Source organism: Micrasema longulum, unplaced genomic scaffold, assembly GCF_059751315.1.
Source record: "Micrasema longulum isolate JH-2025_06_02 unplaced genomic scaffold, ASM5975131v1 h1tg000812l, whole genome shotgun sequence".
Lineage (NCBI taxonomy): Eukaryota > Metazoa > Arthropoda > Insecta > Trichoptera > Brachycentridae > Micrasema > Micrasema longulum.
Window position 1 is genome coordinate 296,400 of NW_028278004.1, and position 19,264 is coordinate 315,663.

A 19,264-nucleotide genomic window follows, 5' to 3' on the forward strand; every position below is an offset into this window, starting at 1 on the left:
CACTGTATTTAAATCATAGAATACCGGCGTCGAATTCCGGAGTAAGTAATAACCACGGCATCAGCCAATCATACAAAAAATATGCACAATGTCACAATTATTTGTGTACAGCAGCAACATCAGATGGGTCCGCATCTTAGAGAAATAATAATATGGATAACTCTCCAGTCGGCGTTTCCTCACCTGCGTGTGGCCGGCCCAGGCGGCCGCGCGGAGCGGCGTCCAGCCCTCCGGGTCGGCGCGCCCGGGCGCCGCGCCGGCCGCCAGCAGCGCGCCCGCCGCCCCCGCGCGCCCCGCCCGCGCCGCCAGCTGCAGCGCCGAGTGCCCTGCGCGGTCCGGCAGTTCGAGCAGCGCCGGCGACAGCCGCCCGCCCGCCGACGCAAACGCCTAGAGAGGGAAAGAAAGGAGATCGGAATCTTTGGGGCTAGATATTCTGTTTTATTTTATTCAAATAGTAAGGGACAGCAACAAACCAACACGCCATTTCTCCGTAGGGGTAAACATTTAACTGTCATTGCAAAAGCAGACGGCTATGCCATGTCTTTCACGGTCTTCCTCGTTTTCTGCATCCATTCAACATTTGCACGATAAAACTCTTAAGCCGTTCTTTTGATGTCCATTCGTTCTACATATCCAAACCAACGCAACGCTCCTTTTCTTGATATTATCAATAATGCTTGTCTCAGCCTTACATGTAAGGAGATAAAAACAGAGTCCAAAAATTCTTTTTTTTAACTTTCAATATTTATATCGTTACATTTTAAACATTGTAATTTATTGATATTAAGATTTTATTGTTCCTAAACGTTTGTCAACTGCGTATCATGATTTGAACGAGTCAATATAACGTTTTTTTCAAATGGAAACTAAAACTAACTAATTTTTGTGTAACATAAGAAAGAAAAAATAAGATATTCTGTAAAAGATAATATGGTTTTTTTTATAGTAATTAAAAAAGGAAATAAAAAATATTTAAAAAAACACAAAAATATTCCTTATTATTAAAGGGCAACAAAATAAATCATAGAGAAAAAAAGTTTATATCTTTAGTTTGAATCCAGGATAGTGCGTGTTTTTTAAAAGAAGGAAAATTTTGAAAGTTTGGAATCAATGAAATATTATCAGTAAAAAAAGAATTAAAATTTTTTGTGCCTATAAAATATGCATGTCTCTGTGCGAGACTCGTTTTACAATGTGGTATTTCTAACACACGATTCCTTCTTTGACTTGATCTATTTGAATTACTTGTAAATAAATTTTGGTTCTTAAATATATATTTTAAACATTGAAAACAATATATTTGTCTTAGATCTAAAAGTTTAGCTTCTAGGAACAATTGGAAAGAGGGAAAAGTGCGATTTTTGTGAAGCATTATTTTTAATATAAATTTTGAACAGTTTCTAATGGTTTAATAAGTTTCAAACAAACAAACCATCACGCCGTTTCCCCGTAAGGATAGGCAGAGAGGATAGAACGCCACAACACTCTATCTTTGCATACAGATCTCGCTTCCTCTACATTCATACATCTTGTCATGCATGCATGCGCGCCGATTATTCCGACTTTTGACATGTCCATCTTTAAGTATTTGTTGGATTTGGTCATGCCATGTCTTTCTCGGTCTTCCTCTATTTCTGCATCCATCAACATTCGCATTGAAAATACTCTTAGCCGTTCTCTCGCTGTCCATTCGTTCTACATGTCCAAACCAGCGCAGAGCTCCTTTCTTGATTTTGTCGATAATGCTTGTCTCAGCCTAACATAATGTACGGATCTCAACATTTGTGCATTTATCGTACATAGTTTTACCACACATTCGCCTGAGAGATCGCATTTCGACAGCATTCAGCCTACTTTCATCCCTGTTTTTCCAAGTCCATACTTCGCTCCCATACATCAGGGACGGGACCATGACTCCGTTGTGAACTGCCAATTTTGTCTCTTGTGACAAGCATTTATTTGCCCCATTAAGTTCCCCCTATCCAATTATTCCATAGGAAAGCGATGACTGTACAAGAGCATCTTAGAATCATTGGACAGGTGCCGTGGCGCATTTGGTTAGACTGCCTACTGTAAAGCTGACGTCGCGGGTTCGAATCTCGAATCTTTTTTTCTCAATCGGTCTGGATGTTGTTGTTGCCTTTAAAAACAGGCTTAGGGGTTTTTTCTTTTTTAAATATTCTTATCTTACCTGCAGGGCGGCGGCTAGCGTGTCTGGCTCTCCGTGCTGGGCCAGGGTGTGTACGGGGGCCCGGCCCAGGGTTGGCTCCACCAGGAACAGCTCCAGACAGCGCGACGGCTCTCCTAGCTCTCCCAGTTCCTCCTCTTCCGAGGACGCCTCCATCATCAGCAGTTGCTCGAGAGAGATCTGGAGGAGAGAGACAGCTTTACAACGCAGGCCAGAACCAGGGGAGAAATTGATATTAACATATTACAACGGAGATGAAGAACATTTGATAGAAGGGAATAAAGAAGTCTGGACATCTACAGGGATTGTATTTGTATATAAATGATCTTAAATCAATACAATTACTCAATGGGAAAAGGAAAGAGGAAAGAGAAAAAGAGGAGAGATTAAGGAAGAGAAAATGTGTGGTTAAATATTCCTACCAGTATATAAAGCTCAGTCATTTCTTTCCCTTCCAAAAAAATTTTTTTTTTTAAATGTCACTATATCACAAGTGGGAACCATCTACTGGGATCACACACTTCATCCCCATCCATCGGTCCACAATACTCCCTTCCTCCCTTGTAATGAGAATGCATTTACCTCCCCCTCGTCAGGTTGCTCCGTGGGCTGCGGTGGCTCCAGTTGGGCCCCCATCTCCAGCAGAGCCCGCAGCACCCTCCCGTCCCTCGGTAGGGTGGGGCACTCCAGCGCAGTCAAAAATTCCGGAATGCTCTTGGCGGTGGATTCCTCCGGAACTGGGAAATAAAATTCTATTTATTTTTAACGCTTCCTTGGGGTTCATAGTCCACAATCGATGACACACACGCGCTAAATAATTTCACCTGAAATATAGAGTCATGAATCCAAGAAGCAAGTCAGCGTTTTCTATTGGATTCAATCAGATTCTGTGAAACACGAGATCAACATCCTGCGGTACATTAACATCGTCTACCATGGAGATATGAAGAACAAAGGAATGTGGCCTATGAAGAGAACACAGGGCGCAGTTAATCTCAGTTCAATTCAGCCAGTCAGTCCAGTTCAACGCAGTCACTCAGTTCGAGCATGTAGTCCAAGTGCAGTCTCTTCAACCCATCATCGTCGCTACGCTCGCGCTAAACAACCAAGTGCTGTATCTTATTCGCCATGCAATAAATACGCATTAAGCAGCAACCTCGTGTCTTCTGTCAATGTCTAACTGGAGTAGCAGCTCTAACACTCAGCAACCAAAATCCTACACTTGTAATCTGTCATTTTTTAAAACACCACAATACCCAGACCAATTGAGAAAGAACCTCTCTAGGTTTTTTTTCTTGCAACTGGTGGGAATTGAATCCGAAGTGCCAATTTCACAGTTGGCCGTCGAACCAGTAGGACCGGACCGTAGGTCCATGAAAATCAGAGGATAACAAAATGACCGTCTTCTTACCAATGATTTGTTTCTGCTGTTGCATCTTGAGCGATGCCTTAACATCGCAGCCCGAGTCCAGCATCCACAGCAGTATGGTGGTGTGAAGGTCCAGTCCTGGGGGGACGATGGAACGCTCCATCTGCGTACCCAGGCTGGAGTCCGTCGTAGACTTGGAATCCCTGCATTCGTACAAAAGGAGACATAAAGCGTCGGAGTATCATTTTGCGGATATCAAAATAATTCAACTGATAATATGGCTTGTGACAAGATGATTTGTGATAAAAATGGCCTTTGATGAGTGTGGTTTATGACGAAGTGACTCGTCAAAAATGACTCAGACTCTCATGACGAGGGCCACTCAAAACAAAAATAGCTCGTGACGAGTGTGCCTCGAGACAGGGGTGGGATGCGATGAGTTTGGGCTCGTATCGAGGATGGGTCTTGTCCCAGTTACCTGTTGAGATGGTACTCTAGCCTGGTGAAGTGCAGCACCATCCTGTGCACGTCCCCGGCGTGCAGCTCCCGTGCGCGCAGCGTGTAGTACATGGCCAGCGAGGCGTGCCCGCGGGCCTCGCTGCACAGGAAGCGACGCGTGCAGTGCTTCACGTCCAGGAGCCACTCGCAGAACGAGTGGTGGAAGATGGACAGCACCCCGGTGCGCGAGTCCAAGGTTAGGATTCTAAAAAATAATGTAAGTTCAAGTTTGGGACTGCAGAAGTAGAAAAACATTATAATAATACAAACAAAACAAACCACAAAACAAAATTATATAAAATAAAAAATATAAAGATAGTTATATTTCAATCATGATTGATTTTTGGGTGTCTCTAACATTAACATGTCAGCCTCGCGATGTAATGGTCAGTGCTTTTGCCTACCATTCGAGAGGTCTCAGGTTCGATTTCTGACATGGTTGATATGAAATATATATTTAAAAGGGTGTTTTCACAATATAATATTTCATAGTCCCTGGACTGGTACCTGAAGTGTAAGACTGATCATCCTACCTTCATGTAACAAAAATGATCAAGATGCGCTGCGATTGGTGTACCAATGCAGTGCCCTATGCACCATTAGGTGCGAAAAGGGAATGAAGAACATTAGTAGGTATATTATTCCACAATCGAGCAGCTACTACTGTGAAAGAGGAGGCAAAAAAATTAGGTGAAGGGATATTAAAAGGGTTCTCTCATTACTAGAGCGAAGAGATAGTCCATGCTGTGATAGAGGTTGGAAGAGCTCTCTCAGATAAACAGGCGAAGTGGGATTATTCCAAATATTGTGAAGAAGTGCTATGCTGGATAGAAGAGCCAGTGTAGTTGCGTGCAGTATTCGGTTATGTGGTCAAATAAGCATTTATTCCAGTAAAATGGCTACAAGTGTGGCCAGCTTAGATATTAAGTTTTCCTACCGCCTTAAAAGGTGGAGTCTCTTGTTGAAGTCTTCCCGCGGGACCGTGTGATTGGTGGTGAGGAGGCATCGATACAGCATCTCCGAGTCCACGCCGCACTTCGCTACGAGCAGGACATTCAGCAAGGGTTGCACCTAAGGAAAAGGAGGGAAATAATATCCCAGTAGTCCCAGTAACGCAGACCAGAAACCAATCTCTTTTTAAAATATCCAAATGTTCCACTAAATCTTTTCAAAATTCATTTGTAAATAGAACCTGCCATATGTGTAATCAGAAATTAAATTGTATTGATATTAATAACATATCTTTAACTTCCTTTAAAAGTGAAATTTCCAAAAATAATTCAAGTTATGATGTTGCGCCTTGAATCCGCAGCCTATATTTTATTTATTTATTTATTTATTTATTTATTTATTTATTAACGGACATTGTCCATGTATACAATTTAGAAGGTTTAAATATTACAATAAAAGAGTAGCTTAAAACATTTAAAGAAAAAAGAAAGAAGCATTGACAAACATAAGGGACATCGAGACAAGATCTGGACTATTTATTTAGTGCTCGTTTAAATCGTTGTAAACTTAAACCAAAAAAGTCCAGATCCTGTCTTGAGTTAACAATACGACAAAGGCGGGTCATTGGAGAATTTAGGCCATAGTTTGTTCTATGCTGATCGATGAACAGTACTTCATTGTTTCTCAATCTACGAGTCGGAATATTGAATTTTACTTGTCCCAGTAATGATGGAACATCGATTATACCATTTAGTATGCCGAACATATATATGGAGTCAATATTAGTTCTACGTTTTTGTAGACTAGAAATATTTAACATCGACTCTATTTCAGCATAAGAATAATTATCTCTCTCTAGTCCAAGCATCCACGCTATTTTTCGAAGCAAGCGATGTTGGACTGATTCAATGTGATTTATGCGATTGACATAGAATGGAGACCAGACCACTGAGGCATATTCAAGAAGAGGGCGAACAGTCGAGCAATAAAGAGTTTTGATTGTACGGACATTAGTAAAATCAGAGGATATTCTGTTAATGAAGCCAAGTAATTTCAGTGATTTATTTACTGTATTATCTATATGCTCGCTGTATGTCAGTTTATAGTCCAAAACAACTCCTAAATCTCTGATGGACTTGACTACATCAATTTTGGAGTTTTCTAATAGGTACTCGAAGGAAATTGGTTGTTTTGTTCTATGAAATGACATTATTTTGCATTTTTTAATATTTAGTTCTAATTTATTGACTTGCATTTATTTATTTTGCAGGTTATGTGCAGTTCTGTATGTAGGCACATAATAAATGGACACTGTATGGTCAACTATAGTTGTATTATATATTATAATGTGCAACTGTGTGACCAATATTCATTTACATTTCCAGTAATATTATAAGTTTTGTATGATTAGTTATTTTATGTTATGTATAATTTTGATGTGACCACATTTACAATAACAATATTATGTGGAAGTCTCTAATTGGACTTTACGATATGTATTTATGGTACAATTGTATCTTATAAATGTCTGTTGGCTTTCCAATGAAATAAAATAAAAAATAAAATAAAATAAGTAATTCAATCGGCTTGCTTTCTGCTGAATGACCATAATCCAAATTTTCTAACTTTTTAATGCGTTTTTCCTTTTTTTGATAAGTGTTCGGCCCCGTGGTGCAGTGGTCAGCGCATTTGCCTACCGTGGGTTCTGAGCAGTTATTCAGTTTTTCTATTCAGTTTTTCTACTTGGTTTTTCGTATTTTTCTTTTCTCTTTATATATCCTCGCCTCTATTGTATACACCATGATTGGTGTGACACACGTTTTGTAAATTCGAATCATGTTTCCAATAATCCTGTGTTCGTCGTACCGTATGACATTTCTTAGGCATCCAGATGTTTACTAACTAAGATGGATTTTTTTTTTTTTTAATTGTAAAAGAAATATTTGCGTTCTTATAATTTACGCAAATATTTAATTTTGATGGCCATTTTCAAAGAGTTGTAAATAACTAGAAAACGGGAATAAAGTTGGGGTAGAGTGGGATTTGAACCACGGACCTTTGATCCGTGAGTCCGAGACACTAGCCACGGGACCACAACCCGATTTTATCCCCGATATGTTCTCATCATCACTATGGCTGGATCGTCTGCGAGGAATGTGATGTTAACGACCTTATTTCCCTTAGTAGATTCACCACTTTCTTCATTTTGAAAACCCTTTTTTTATATATTTATTCTGCTTGTGTAAGAAAGGGTTTTTGGCGTATATATTGTTGTACTATATTTAGTTATAAAGGTGCTAAACTTGCTATGTTTTTTTGTTGTTCTCAAAATGAGTTTTTTTTTCAATGTTTTATTATTTATGTCTTAAATTGAGTTGTTGTAACTCTTGAGAATGTATTCAATGTATTTATAAAAAAAAAATATATTAAATTAAAAAGGTGTTTTTACACTAGGATATTTCATAGTCCCTGGACTGGCACCTGAAACGTAAGACTGATAATCTTACCATCATAAAACAAAAATGATCAAGATACGCTGCGATTTGTATACCTATGAAGTGACCTATGCACCGTTAGGTGCAGAAAGGGAATGATGATGATGATGATTTGATAAGGCTGAAGTTTGATAAAAATAAAGGATTATGTAAGATTTTAAAAAGCAAAATATTTTTTTAATCTGTTGCCATACATACGAGGTGTGTTCAGAAAATAACGGGAATTTTTAAATTTCGCGGGTTTGGAGAGTCTGACTGTCAATTTTTATTTATTTTTTTTTTTTTTTTTTTCGACGCCTTACGCCTTTGAAATAATATTGAAAAACAATAATAATGAAACAAAACACCCGTCACAGTATAGAAAATATAGATGCATGAAATAAAATCAGCCGAAAATGAGGAAATAATAAAGAAAAATTAAATAAGAAATTATAACATAGGTATGCAGCAAATTAACAATAAATAAAGGGTTTAAATATAAAAAGTATTGAAGTAACAGAGGCGATTATCATAGCATAAACAGTAAAACAAGTATAACACTTAGTGCATTTTTATAATTTAGAAAAGAAGTGATTAAAAAGTAATGATTTTGATTTGTATAAAGATAAATGAAATAAATCTAAGTTTCCATGTTTGTTTGCTAGCATGTGGAGCCGTGGAATAGGTGAGTATTTAGCATCAATCAACAGCAAAATAAGTATTTTGTCTCGTCCCACGCTGTCTCACATAAAAATTCACACAATTTAAAAGTTTGGGACTGTCAAGAACATTATTTAATAACTTGAAAAGCAGCACTAAATCTGAAATTCCCCTTCTATCTATTATGTTGGTATACATGCCCCTGAAGTATGCTAAAATTTTCAGCCATATTCATTCTTTAGTGATAATGTCTGGCACTCGTTAATTTATTTATTGACGGACATATACAGTCCATTCCAACGTAGACAATTCATTTATTCATTCATTCATTCATTCCGATCCAGATAGTTTTTACCATATAACAATAATAATAATAATAATAATTTTGGATAACTTATACAGCGCCATTTTCGTAATATAATACCTCAAGGGCGCTTTACAAAGTGATTATATAAATTTAATAATGTACTTTGTCACCACATGCTACTCTCACAGTTTCGGACTTCTGCTGGGAGAGCATTCCATGCCGTAGGGCCTGCGATGGCAAATGCACGTTAGCCGAATTTAGTGCGCTGTTTGCGTAGAGGTATAATAACTTTTCCTTTCGACGTAGATGTAGCTGATCTAAGCGTGAGACGTCTGTCAGCTAGTTCATCTGGAATGCAGTTCCCTTAGATATTCTGGAGCAGAGTTGTGCAGTGACTTATACATAAGCCAACAGAGTTTGTATTCTACCCTCTGTGGAAAACGTAGCCAGTGCAATTCTCGAAGCAGTGGAGTGATATGACTGAACTTAGAGATTCTCGCTGTGGCATTCAATACAGACTGCAGGCAAGTCATTTTATTCATTGGTAGACCTGCGTAGATACCATCACAATATACGACTCTAGACACTAAAAACGCATTTATTAATTGACGGGCGGCATCAACTGGCAAATTTTTGTGTATGCATTTAATCTGTCTCAGCTGGTAAAAGCATGAACTTATCGTCCTACCAATTTGAGCGTCAAGAGAAAGGTCAGAACTAAGGAAGACTCCCAGTAGTTTATCGGGCAGTGCCGTATCCTGAATCAAATTCTGTCGTCTGGCTGAAGCCATCCATAGTTGTTCCGTTTTAGATGGGTTAAGTGTTAGTCTATTTTCAGCCATCCAGTTTCCTATTTTCTCAATGCATCCATTAATCAAATCAACAATCAAATCAACATTTCTCTCGCACATGTACACATCTACTTCTATGTACAAAAAAATATCCATTATCAAAAGATATACGGTTTAATTTCTACAACGTTATAATGAACTGTTCGATAACAAATATTAATAAAAAAACATTACCACATAATATGCACGTGTATATAAAATAGTTCACTTGTATTGATCCTTTACAAAATGCTGAGTATTTATGAATAAAAATAAATACACGATTAAAATGATAATGGTCACGTGAATACCTTGGCGAACTTCCTCCCGTGGAAGAGGCGTTGGCACAGCCACATGTAGAGCCCGTTGAGCGTGCCGGGGATCTCGCGGATCTCGCGCAGCGCCACCGAGCCGTCGGCCAGCCCGTCCAGCACGCGCTGCAGGTACAGCAGGCAGCCGTCCGCCTTGATGCGCAGGTGGTCCAGCGCCTGCGCCGCGTCGCGCGACGCGTGCTGCGCCAGGCGCGGCTCGGCGTCCAGCCGCGCCAGGATGTAGCGCTGCGCGTCCAGCGTCACGTGCCCGCGCCGCAGGTCGTCCAGCGATATCCTGCGGAAGCCTGGACACAGAATCAAAGGGTCATCCGCATAGAAAAAAAACCAATCTAATTATTTATAAACGGCATTTCTGCCATTTACATATATGTAGTTTAAAGAGTGCTTGAAAAAAAAAAAAAATCGAGTATGAAATATTAATATATTCGTACTAAACACATTATACATTACTTGAAATACATACATATTTTTAAGTAGTTATAAAATAACAATCAATCAAATTATAACTATATGAATATAGGAAACAAAATTCAGAGTACTGAATATTATTCAACCATATATATTGAGAACGGTAGTGGTTACACACATAAAGAGAGACATTTACCCAAGCGTCAACCACAACCATAATACAAGATACTCTAATAGGGATCTGATACTAAGTGAAGGGGTCAACACTGTTCTGGCATCGAGACAACACTATAACGTAGGCAAAAAGGTCCATAACCTTTTGCCAGAATCGTGGAAAGACGGGAGTGTTGTCAAGTTACGGAAGGTGTTGACCTCGCTCTTTCGTGACATTGGTCGTAGGGAGTCAGAAAAGTTGATGCATGCCACGGATTGGAGAACTTTACTGGATGTCAAAAATAAGGAATAATTTAAAAAAATATATATTTATAGATGACAACTATGAAGTTTCGCATAAATAAATTGTCTATGTTTTTATGAATGTATGTATGTGTATGCGCATGGGTGTATGTACGTATGTGTGTATGTACATGTGTATATATGTGTATATTTATATATATGTGTGTATATATGTGTATGTCTGTATTTATATGAATCAAAATGTGTATCCGAATAAGTTTATATTTTGTTTGTCTGTGCTCTATATTAATTTGTTAACTATTATAATATATTAAAATGTAATTGCCTAGCTTGGAACGGGGTATGTACCCTTGTTAGCTGGGCAAAGTGAACATGGAATTGTATTTTGATAAAGAGTGTGAATAAATAAATAAATAAATAAAAAAAAGAATAGAAATTACACCATCAATTGTAATAGAAAATGAAAAACTTAATGAAGTCACTGAAATTAAATATTTGGGTGTAATGTTGGATTCAAAACTTACATTTCACCAAAACGCTAAGATGGTAATAAATAAGATTGCAAAAAAAATATCAATTTTGGGAAGGATCAGAAGATTTATTGATAAGGACTCTTGCAAAACTATTTACAAAGCAATTATTGAACCACACGTTAACTACTGTAGTAGCATTTTATTTTTATCAAACAAAGAAAACATAGATAAACTAACTGTATTACAAAATAAAGCCTTTAGAATCATTTTGAAAAAAAACAGATACACGAGGGTAAAGTCGATGGTAAATGAAATGAAATTATTAACATATAAACAAAGAATATTTTACAATACAATGATATTTGTTCATAAAATTATAAACTCTAACAAAAAAACAGAATTTTGTAAAAAAATTGATCGGAACCAGCATGAACACGATCACAATACTAGAGAAAAGAACAAAATTAGACTTCCATTTAGGAAAAAGGCAAAGTCACAAAATTCAATTTTATTTAAAGCAATTAAAAAGTATTACGAAATGGAAAAAAATATTTATGAAGAAAAAAACATATCAAAATTTAAAATAATGGTCAAGACATATGTGTTAAACAATTTATAAATTAAATATATTTGCAATGTTATTATTAGAACACACATAACAATATGTATGATATGTGTGCCCTACTTTAAGATTTAAATAAATAAATAAATAACTATTCCAACCCAATCTCCTGAAGTTGATTTGCTCTTTTTGATAAAAATATGTTGTTCCCTTTTTTTTATAAATTCGGCAGAGATAAACTAAATATATCAAAATATGGTGCATATTCATTCCCGGTATTCTGTAATGATAACGGTACACAATGAAGTTTTAGTCCCAACACTTAGGTATGGAAGCGAACCATGGAACTGGCAGAGGAAGGATGAAAGCCAAGTGAACGCGGTTGAAATGCGATCTCTTAGACGAATGTGAGGGAAATCAATGTATGCCAGGGTTGAGTGATGAAATCAGGTGAGAGTGTAAATCTGAGTCAAGTATAATTGATAAAATTAAGGAAGGATCTCTGGGATGGTTTGGTCACGTAGAATTGAAGAATGGACGACGAAAGAATGGAAATACAAGTATATATGGTGAAAATGAACGGCGACGTGAGAAGAGGACGACCGAGGAAGACGTGGCATGATCAGATAAACCAAAATCTAAAGTCTGGTCATGTCAAAAGCAGACAGAACCGAAGGGCATGTATGCCAGGATAGACGTGTGTGGCGGTCCATTCTCTCTGCCTACCCCTACGAAGAAATGGCATGATGGTAGTAGTAATAGTGGTGAGTTATATGAATAACCACTTGACCAATTACCATGGGAGTGGACCAATCGCAGTGAGAAACGCCCACACTCAATAGCACCCATTGTTATAGACCTATATTTTGCAGAAGCTTGGACGCAAACTCAAAATGTCATCCACGTAGCAAAACGTGCCTGGTACAATAAGTCTCTACTTCCAGCCACGTCGGGATGTAGCGCTGCGCGTATTGCGGCCAGGCTCCGCACTGCAGATCTTCCGGCGATATCTTGAGGAAGCCTGGACTGTCATTGTATAAAAATAATAAATAAAAATATCATTGTCGGCCCTGTGGTGTAATGGTCAGCGCGTTTGCCTTCCAAGCGAGAGGTCTCGTGTTCAATTCCCGACATGGTTGATATAAAATATTTATTTAAAAGTGTTTTCACACCAGAACATTTCATAGTCCCTCGACTGGTACCTAGAACGTAAGACTGATCATCTTCATGTTACAAAACAATTATCAAGGTACGCTGCGATTGGTGTGCCAATCCAGTGCCCTATGCACCATTAGGTGCGGAAAGGGAATGATGATGAGTAAAAATATTAACGTAACAATTTTTGATATTCCAAAATGTTGTTTTTCCTTACCTGTAAACATCTTGGTTAGATATTTTGACTGCTTCCTCGCTGTGCAGACCAATAACAGCCACTGAGGAAAAAGGTGATGATGGTTCGCCAGCAGTTCAGCGATGGTCTTGGAGCTGTTCGCGCTCCTCGTTGCGAGGTTCCCAGAATCAGAGCCGTTCTTTTCTCTGTCCTTAGTCAGAGTTGAGCTGGTCATCAAAGCCCCGGTCAAAGGAGTTTCGTCTATAGAATCGACGAGTAAGAACAGGCATTGTTTTGGTGGATCTATTTCCAATAATGGAAACAGAATCGCCTTCTTGAAACAATCGTCTGGGTTCTTTTCCAAATTGTGAGGCAATAGGGCTTGTTGTATTTCCGGCTCAGAGAGTAACTTCTCGTGATAGTAGTTGGCGATCAGTGTTCTTGGATTTACCGGGAGACTAGGGATCGGTGGCGGTACGTCTTCATGCGTGTTTTTCATTGGACTAGATGCCGAATGATTTTTGTCAGCGAATTTCGGCACATTGAAAGCGGGGTCAAAATCAGGACTGTTGAGAATTGTTTCGCCGATGTTCCTATAGTCGACGATGCTGAAATCTTCAATTCTTCCGATTTTCGGACTTAATTCCTTGGGACAGCTGGGAGGTTTCAAAACATTTTGATATTCTGGCAGTTCATCTTCCACAATCGGTTTTGGTTCTTCATTTTCGACGTTTGTCGGCTTTGCTGTTTCTTTATCGGGTATCAAATTTTGTTTGCTACTGATACTCTTGGAAGATTCTTTGTTGTCCGAGTTATCACTGGCTGAGTTTCTCTCGGATTCCCTGTGTATCCGGCTTTTAGAAGGGGAATTCTCAGCAGAACTTAAGACAGACATGTTGGGGTATTTGAAACTGGCGACTGGGATTCTCGACACTTTGGTTGCAGCGCATTGGGTATTGTTGCCTCCAGGGCTAAGCGGAGTTCTGAACTCCTTATCATCGCTGTTTTTCCTTTCTTGTGTTTCGACTTTTTTATCTTCGTCGGCTTCTAAAATCTCTTTGAAAAGAGATTTACTAGCCGAGCTGAGTTTAGCATCTTCTAAACCTTTCATCGAGTCGAATGGTTTTATTTCTACGTCTAATTCTGATGAGTTTCTTCTAGGTCTGGAGTCTGGGGGGTTTTTCGAGTCGGTGGATAAACTTTTTTGCAGGACAGCGGATTTTTTATCCTGTATGGGAGGTTCACTTTGTTGCCTGAAGAGTCTGGAGTTTCGGGCGTCTTTGGGTTGCTGGGAAAGGTTTCTAAGAAAGAGGTTTTCATGATTCTCGTAGAGTTTCTGTTCCCTTTCACTGGGGCTTTGAAAATTGGGTAGGAATGGGTTGGTATTGTTGACTCTGGCTGGAGGCTTCTGTTGCTCCTCTTCCATGGAGAGAGAAACCTTCAAACAAATTGAAACAAATAATTACTGAAAAGGAAATAAATACATGATAAATATTCCAAAAATATATTATTTACTGATGAATTAGTTTGCGGAATCACCTATAGATGTCACTATTTATATTATAACATGAAAAGAAAAAAGTGCATTAACAGTGAAATGACCACTATTTTTAACATTTGTGAGTTGAAATTTTTGCGCAAAAAGATCTGTATTTTAATTAATATACCGTATATATTTTTACAATGGCGCCCAACGTGGGGCTTGTTTAAACAAAAATCACACAAAATGTAAAACTATTTTGAATCACCCGAGCCGCAACAAAATAAAATAACCAGGACTAATGATAAATTTTGACGCTTCACGGGTTGGTTTGGGACTACATCTCCTAGATTTGAGTTTAGCCGCAGGCTGTGGTGACTTCCTTCCTCTTGAGTTTTTTTTGACAGAGCTACGAAGCCACCAGTCAGCTTTTAGGTTCAGTCGCTAGGCATTCGTAAGCATTGCCAGGCGAATAAAAATAAATCTAAATTCAATGGAGAGTATCCGACTCATTATAAAATTTGTTACAATGTATATATAAACAATTTTCTTGGTCTTGAAGAAGCTGTCAACGCTTAGCGGAAGAGAAGAAAGGATTCGGCTTCCATCGGAACTTTTACAAAATTAAAAAAAACAAATGGCAGTGTTACCTTCAACCTCTCCTCGACAATATCAGCAAGCATATCGTCATACTGCTCTCTCTCGTGTATTCTGTCCATAGTCCCGCGTGGCCGTCTCGCTCTCTCCTCCACAAAATCCAGGGGAGGGGCTGACGGTACCAGAGGCTCAGCTAAAATACACATTGAAAAAATTGTATTTATTGCATCAAATACGAATGAACAGATCGAGCAACAACATGATTCCTATTTCCAAAATTTTTTTTAAGGCAGCTCTGCGGTGTAGTAGCAAAGACAAAAATATACCATCTCTGTCAAAAAATCTTTCATAATATTTTTTTTGTTAATAAAAATAATTTATCAAAATATTTAAATTTTGGGCAATTTTCTTGGGACCTCCTGATCCGGAGTCTGTGACACTACCCATGGGACCACAAACTGTCTCGAATCAGTCTATACTCTTACCTTTCTCTTCCTGATGAGTGGTCGGCTTTTGCGCTGTGCCGGTCGAGTCCTGCACCATACTCTTGCGATGCTCCGAGGAGTTGTTGAGAATCTGCATCACCACCGTACGAATGAACTCTCCCATCGTTAAACTTGTTTCATTTTGACCCTGCAGAGCATAGAATTTAACGTTTATTTATGCCTTGAGTTGGTTCATAAGATCGTAAAACTATTATAAGCTGATCTTATTATCTTGTGGAGGTCATCACCATCAAGCCGTAAAGTTGGCAGGGCCGAACACCATTCTGGCCCGCAACCCGTAACCCGACGCAACATCAGCTCGGACAAGTAATTAAACGTTGTGCAGCGAAAGAATATGCACATTTCATCTTGGCATTTCGTGTTGCCCGTCCACCAGCTCCTCGCCTGCTCCTGTTGTAAATTCCTTCTGTACACAACTGTAAGGATGTAACTCGTGTGTATCTACTCAATAAATAACTTCAATTGTAATCCATCTTTCTCATTTAACCTCAAATCAATTCACCCATCCATACAATCAATCTATTATAAGTTTATCTGAGAGAGATCTTCCAACCTTTATCACAACATGGACTATTTCTTCGTCCTAGTAACAAGAGAATCCTTTTTCATGCCCTTTCACCCCTGTAATTTCCTTGCCTCCTCTTTCACTGTTATCCACTACTGTTAGAGACGCCCCTTCTTTATTTACATTGAAATCAAGATTGAAATGTCACTATCTAAATATTTGAGTTGTTCCTTTCTCCTTCTTTCCTTCCTATTTCTTCTCCTTTCTTCATAGTATAGTGTTAATTATTTTATATAGTGTTAAAATTTTAAGATTCAGTATAATTCCTTAGAATATGTCCATGTCTCAAACTGAACGGTTTGGGTGGGTAGGAAGATATTCCCTTAAGGCAATATGCCCGCCTTTGAATGTATATTTATTGTAAATGTATATAAAGATTTAAATAAATAAGCATTTAATACGTTCGCGGACACTTTTTTCTCATAGGACTCATACAGAAACATATCATAACTTTCTTATTTTTTGTAACAATTCCCTTCCGATTGGGGCCGTATTTGATGGTTTGAAGTGAAGACGTGGAAAATTTTGTTCGGACACATTCGTTGCACTGTTTTTTTATAAGGACACAAATCTCCTTCTACCATAAAAGATTTTAAAATTCGAGGTAGCTACAACACATGCGTCGGATCATTTGTTGTTTGCATCTATTGTATAGTTTTACCACACATTCGCCTGAGAGATCGCATTTCGACAGCATTCAGCCTACTTTCATCCCTTTTTTCCAAGGCCATACTTCGCTCCCGTGCATCAGGGTCGGGACTAGGACTCCATTGAGAACTGCTGATTTTGTCTCTTGCGACAAACATTTATTTGCCGTGGTTGATTTAAGTGCAACGTTCACTCTGTTCCCGGCACTCACCAGTCATTCCGTCCCTAGTAAACATACTTCCCAGATACACAAATTCCTCTACCTGTTTTAGTATAACCCCATTCTCAGTGATTTCACATTAGTCCTACTTTCATTTCTTTCAAAAATCATCACATTCAATTTATCGACATTCATCGGCAAATCGCTTCCCTCGCATACATCGTAGACCTTTGTTACCAAGAATTGCAGTTCCTCTTTGCTATCTTGTCTTATCTTCTACGTACAAAAATTATCCAGATACATATTTTAATTATTTTTCTGTACATTTTAGAGGAATTTCGCGATCAACAAATGTCCAACAGAACATGGTTTAAATCCAATTACGGTTAGCTCTAAACTCAACCATCTCGGGCATTTCACCGCAGTTGTTTTTACTATCTGAAAAAGACCGAGTTGTGCTTTTGTTTTTTACCTGTAGAAAATGTCTGGCCAGCATTCTCCTCTGCAGAGCCCTCTGCTGTCGAGCCGACGGTCCGGAACCGGGTTGGGCCAGCTCCTTGCAGAGGGCAGTTTTTCCACTGCCAGCGTCACCTACGACCACAAATACATGATCATTAAGAAGAAAGCAAAGAGAATAGCTATTATGCAAGCCAAAGCATCGCTTAAAATGAACTGTTTTTTTCAAAAATTATTACAAATTTAGAATCCAATACGTTTGAAGTTCTTGAAAAAAATTTGCTTGTTGATGTAGGGAGCTTCTACAGCAGTTGGAGATGACGGAAAAAACGACATTATGCTTCTATGTCATGTTACTTCAATACTTTTTATATTTAAACACTTTATTTATTGTTAATTAAAACAAATATATTTGAAAAAACTGATAAAATCGATTTGATTGGTACATAATCAGTGATCAATAATTTCCCATCACTAGTGACATTAGTGATGGGAAACTTCATGAAAAAAGTATAAATGTTTTATTTTTTAGTGAATAATTGTCTTAAACACACTATAAAAGGCTTGTTTTCGCATTTTAATATCAATTTTCGGAAACAGAGTTTATTCATGTTTGCATGAAAAAACTGATAAAATCGATTTGATCGGTACATGATCATTTTAATCGAGCTATGTTTTAAGGACTATAGTGAGTTAAATCTACCGTGGTAGGGCATCCTTTTAGGTAGTCTTGGGATTTTTCTAGCACATCGTTGGACTTTTTCCAGTAGCTCGATGTCTTCCTTGTAACAATTCATGAAATAACCAATAAATAAATTTACCTAATATCAAGGCGCCACAGGTTTTGCTGACGGGTCTCTGCTCCAAGCAATGCGCCAACTTCTGGAAGGCCCACTCCCTGCAGTAGAACTTTCTCTTGTCGCCGGAATTGGTGGTGCCGATCTTGTTGGCCGAGTTAGATTTCTTCATCGAATGGACGCGATTCCCCGGATCCGGGGCGAACACCTCCACGGGAACGCATCCGCGAAGACCGCCTTCGTTTTCGTAGATGGCGTCGCGGCCGGCGGCGAAGTCGCGCAGGTTCTCGCGCGTCAGCTTCGCAGCCTCTCTTAGAGGCTTCTGGTCTCGGAGCGAGTGGCTGCTCACTTCTCTGCTGCCGATTCTGGAACATTCCTTGTTGGAGATCTTCGGTTCCTTCACCTCGTGGCACGTCGACAGGGAGTTCTTTGAGTTTTCCTTTTGCAGGTGTTCGCGGATCGATTCGTAGGTTTCGCGGTTGAGGATTTCGCGCTCGCGGTATATGGGCGGGGCGTCCTTCGGAATGTAGTCGCGCTGCTGGGTCTCGCGATACGGGTTGGCTACCCCGGTGAATTCGGTGGGCGTGCGGTCGAATGTGTTTGCTCTCGCGGCTGCGGCTTCGTTTAAAGATAATGATCTAGGAAAAATCAGTTCAGTGTAAAAAGTTGACATTCATCCTAAACTAAAAATTTGATTTTGAGTTACGGATACAAAATAAATTAATGCATAACAACAATATTTTTCATTAGTCCAAACTTTTGCAGACAAGGACTGGATTCAATTCCCTGGGGAGCTGCTTATATTAACATATTACAACAGAGATAAAGAACATTTTAGAAAAGGTAATATAGAAGCATCTACAGGGCTTATGACCTGTCATTGGCTGGTTTAAGTGGCCACTTTACACACTGTGTAACATTCACCATTCTGCCCATATTTTATTTATTCATATGTTTTGTCTTACAAACTGTAATTAATAATAAAAAATAATGTGACCTCACTGGGGTTACCTGTGCCGAGGACACTTAACAATATACTTTTTTTGAAATATTTTTACATTTAAGAATAAACAAAGAATAAATAAATAAACTTAATAAACAGAGATAATTAACAAAATATTCAGACAGTTTTAAAGACTACGTATTTATGTTTATAATTAATTTATGCAAATCTACATTATTTACATTACAAAACGCACAATGAAAGAACAAAAACATAAATAAATAATTAAATACAATAACACATGTAAGCCATA

General features: G+C 38.6%; 1 protein-coding gene across 1 annotated transcript in view; it reads right to left on the minus strand.

Annotated features, from left to right (window-relative positions):
• LOC148278890 (uncharacterized) overlaps positions 1–18,646 on the minus strand; it is a gene marked incomplete at its 5' end in the record, with an annotated part of 52,072 nt that extends 33,426 nt beyond the window's left edge. The window contains 12 exons of the mRNA XM_088230738.1: positions 184–387; positions 2,192–2,368; positions 2,771–2,925; positions 3,600–3,760; positions 4,036–4,260; positions 4,993–5,126; positions 9,589–9,893; positions 12,842–14,237; positions 14,930–15,069; positions 15,362–15,509; positions 17,228–17,346; positions 18,033–18,646. Coding sequence (XP_088086864.1) covers positions 184–387; positions 2,192–2,368; positions 2,771–2,925; positions 3,600–3,760; positions 4,036–4,260; positions 4,993–5,126; positions 9,589–9,893; positions 12,842–14,237; positions 14,930–15,069; positions 15,362–15,509; positions 17,228–17,346; positions 18,033–18,646 — 3,778 coding nt within the window. The remainder of the gene's footprint in view (positions 1–183; positions 388–2,191; positions 2,369–2,770; positions 2,926–3,599; positions 3,761–4,035; positions 4,261–4,992; positions 5,127–9,588; positions 9,894–12,841; positions 14,238–14,929; positions 15,070–15,361; positions 15,510–17,227; positions 17,347–18,032) is intronic.
• Between the last annotated feature and the right edge of the window lie 618 nt (positions 18,647–19,264).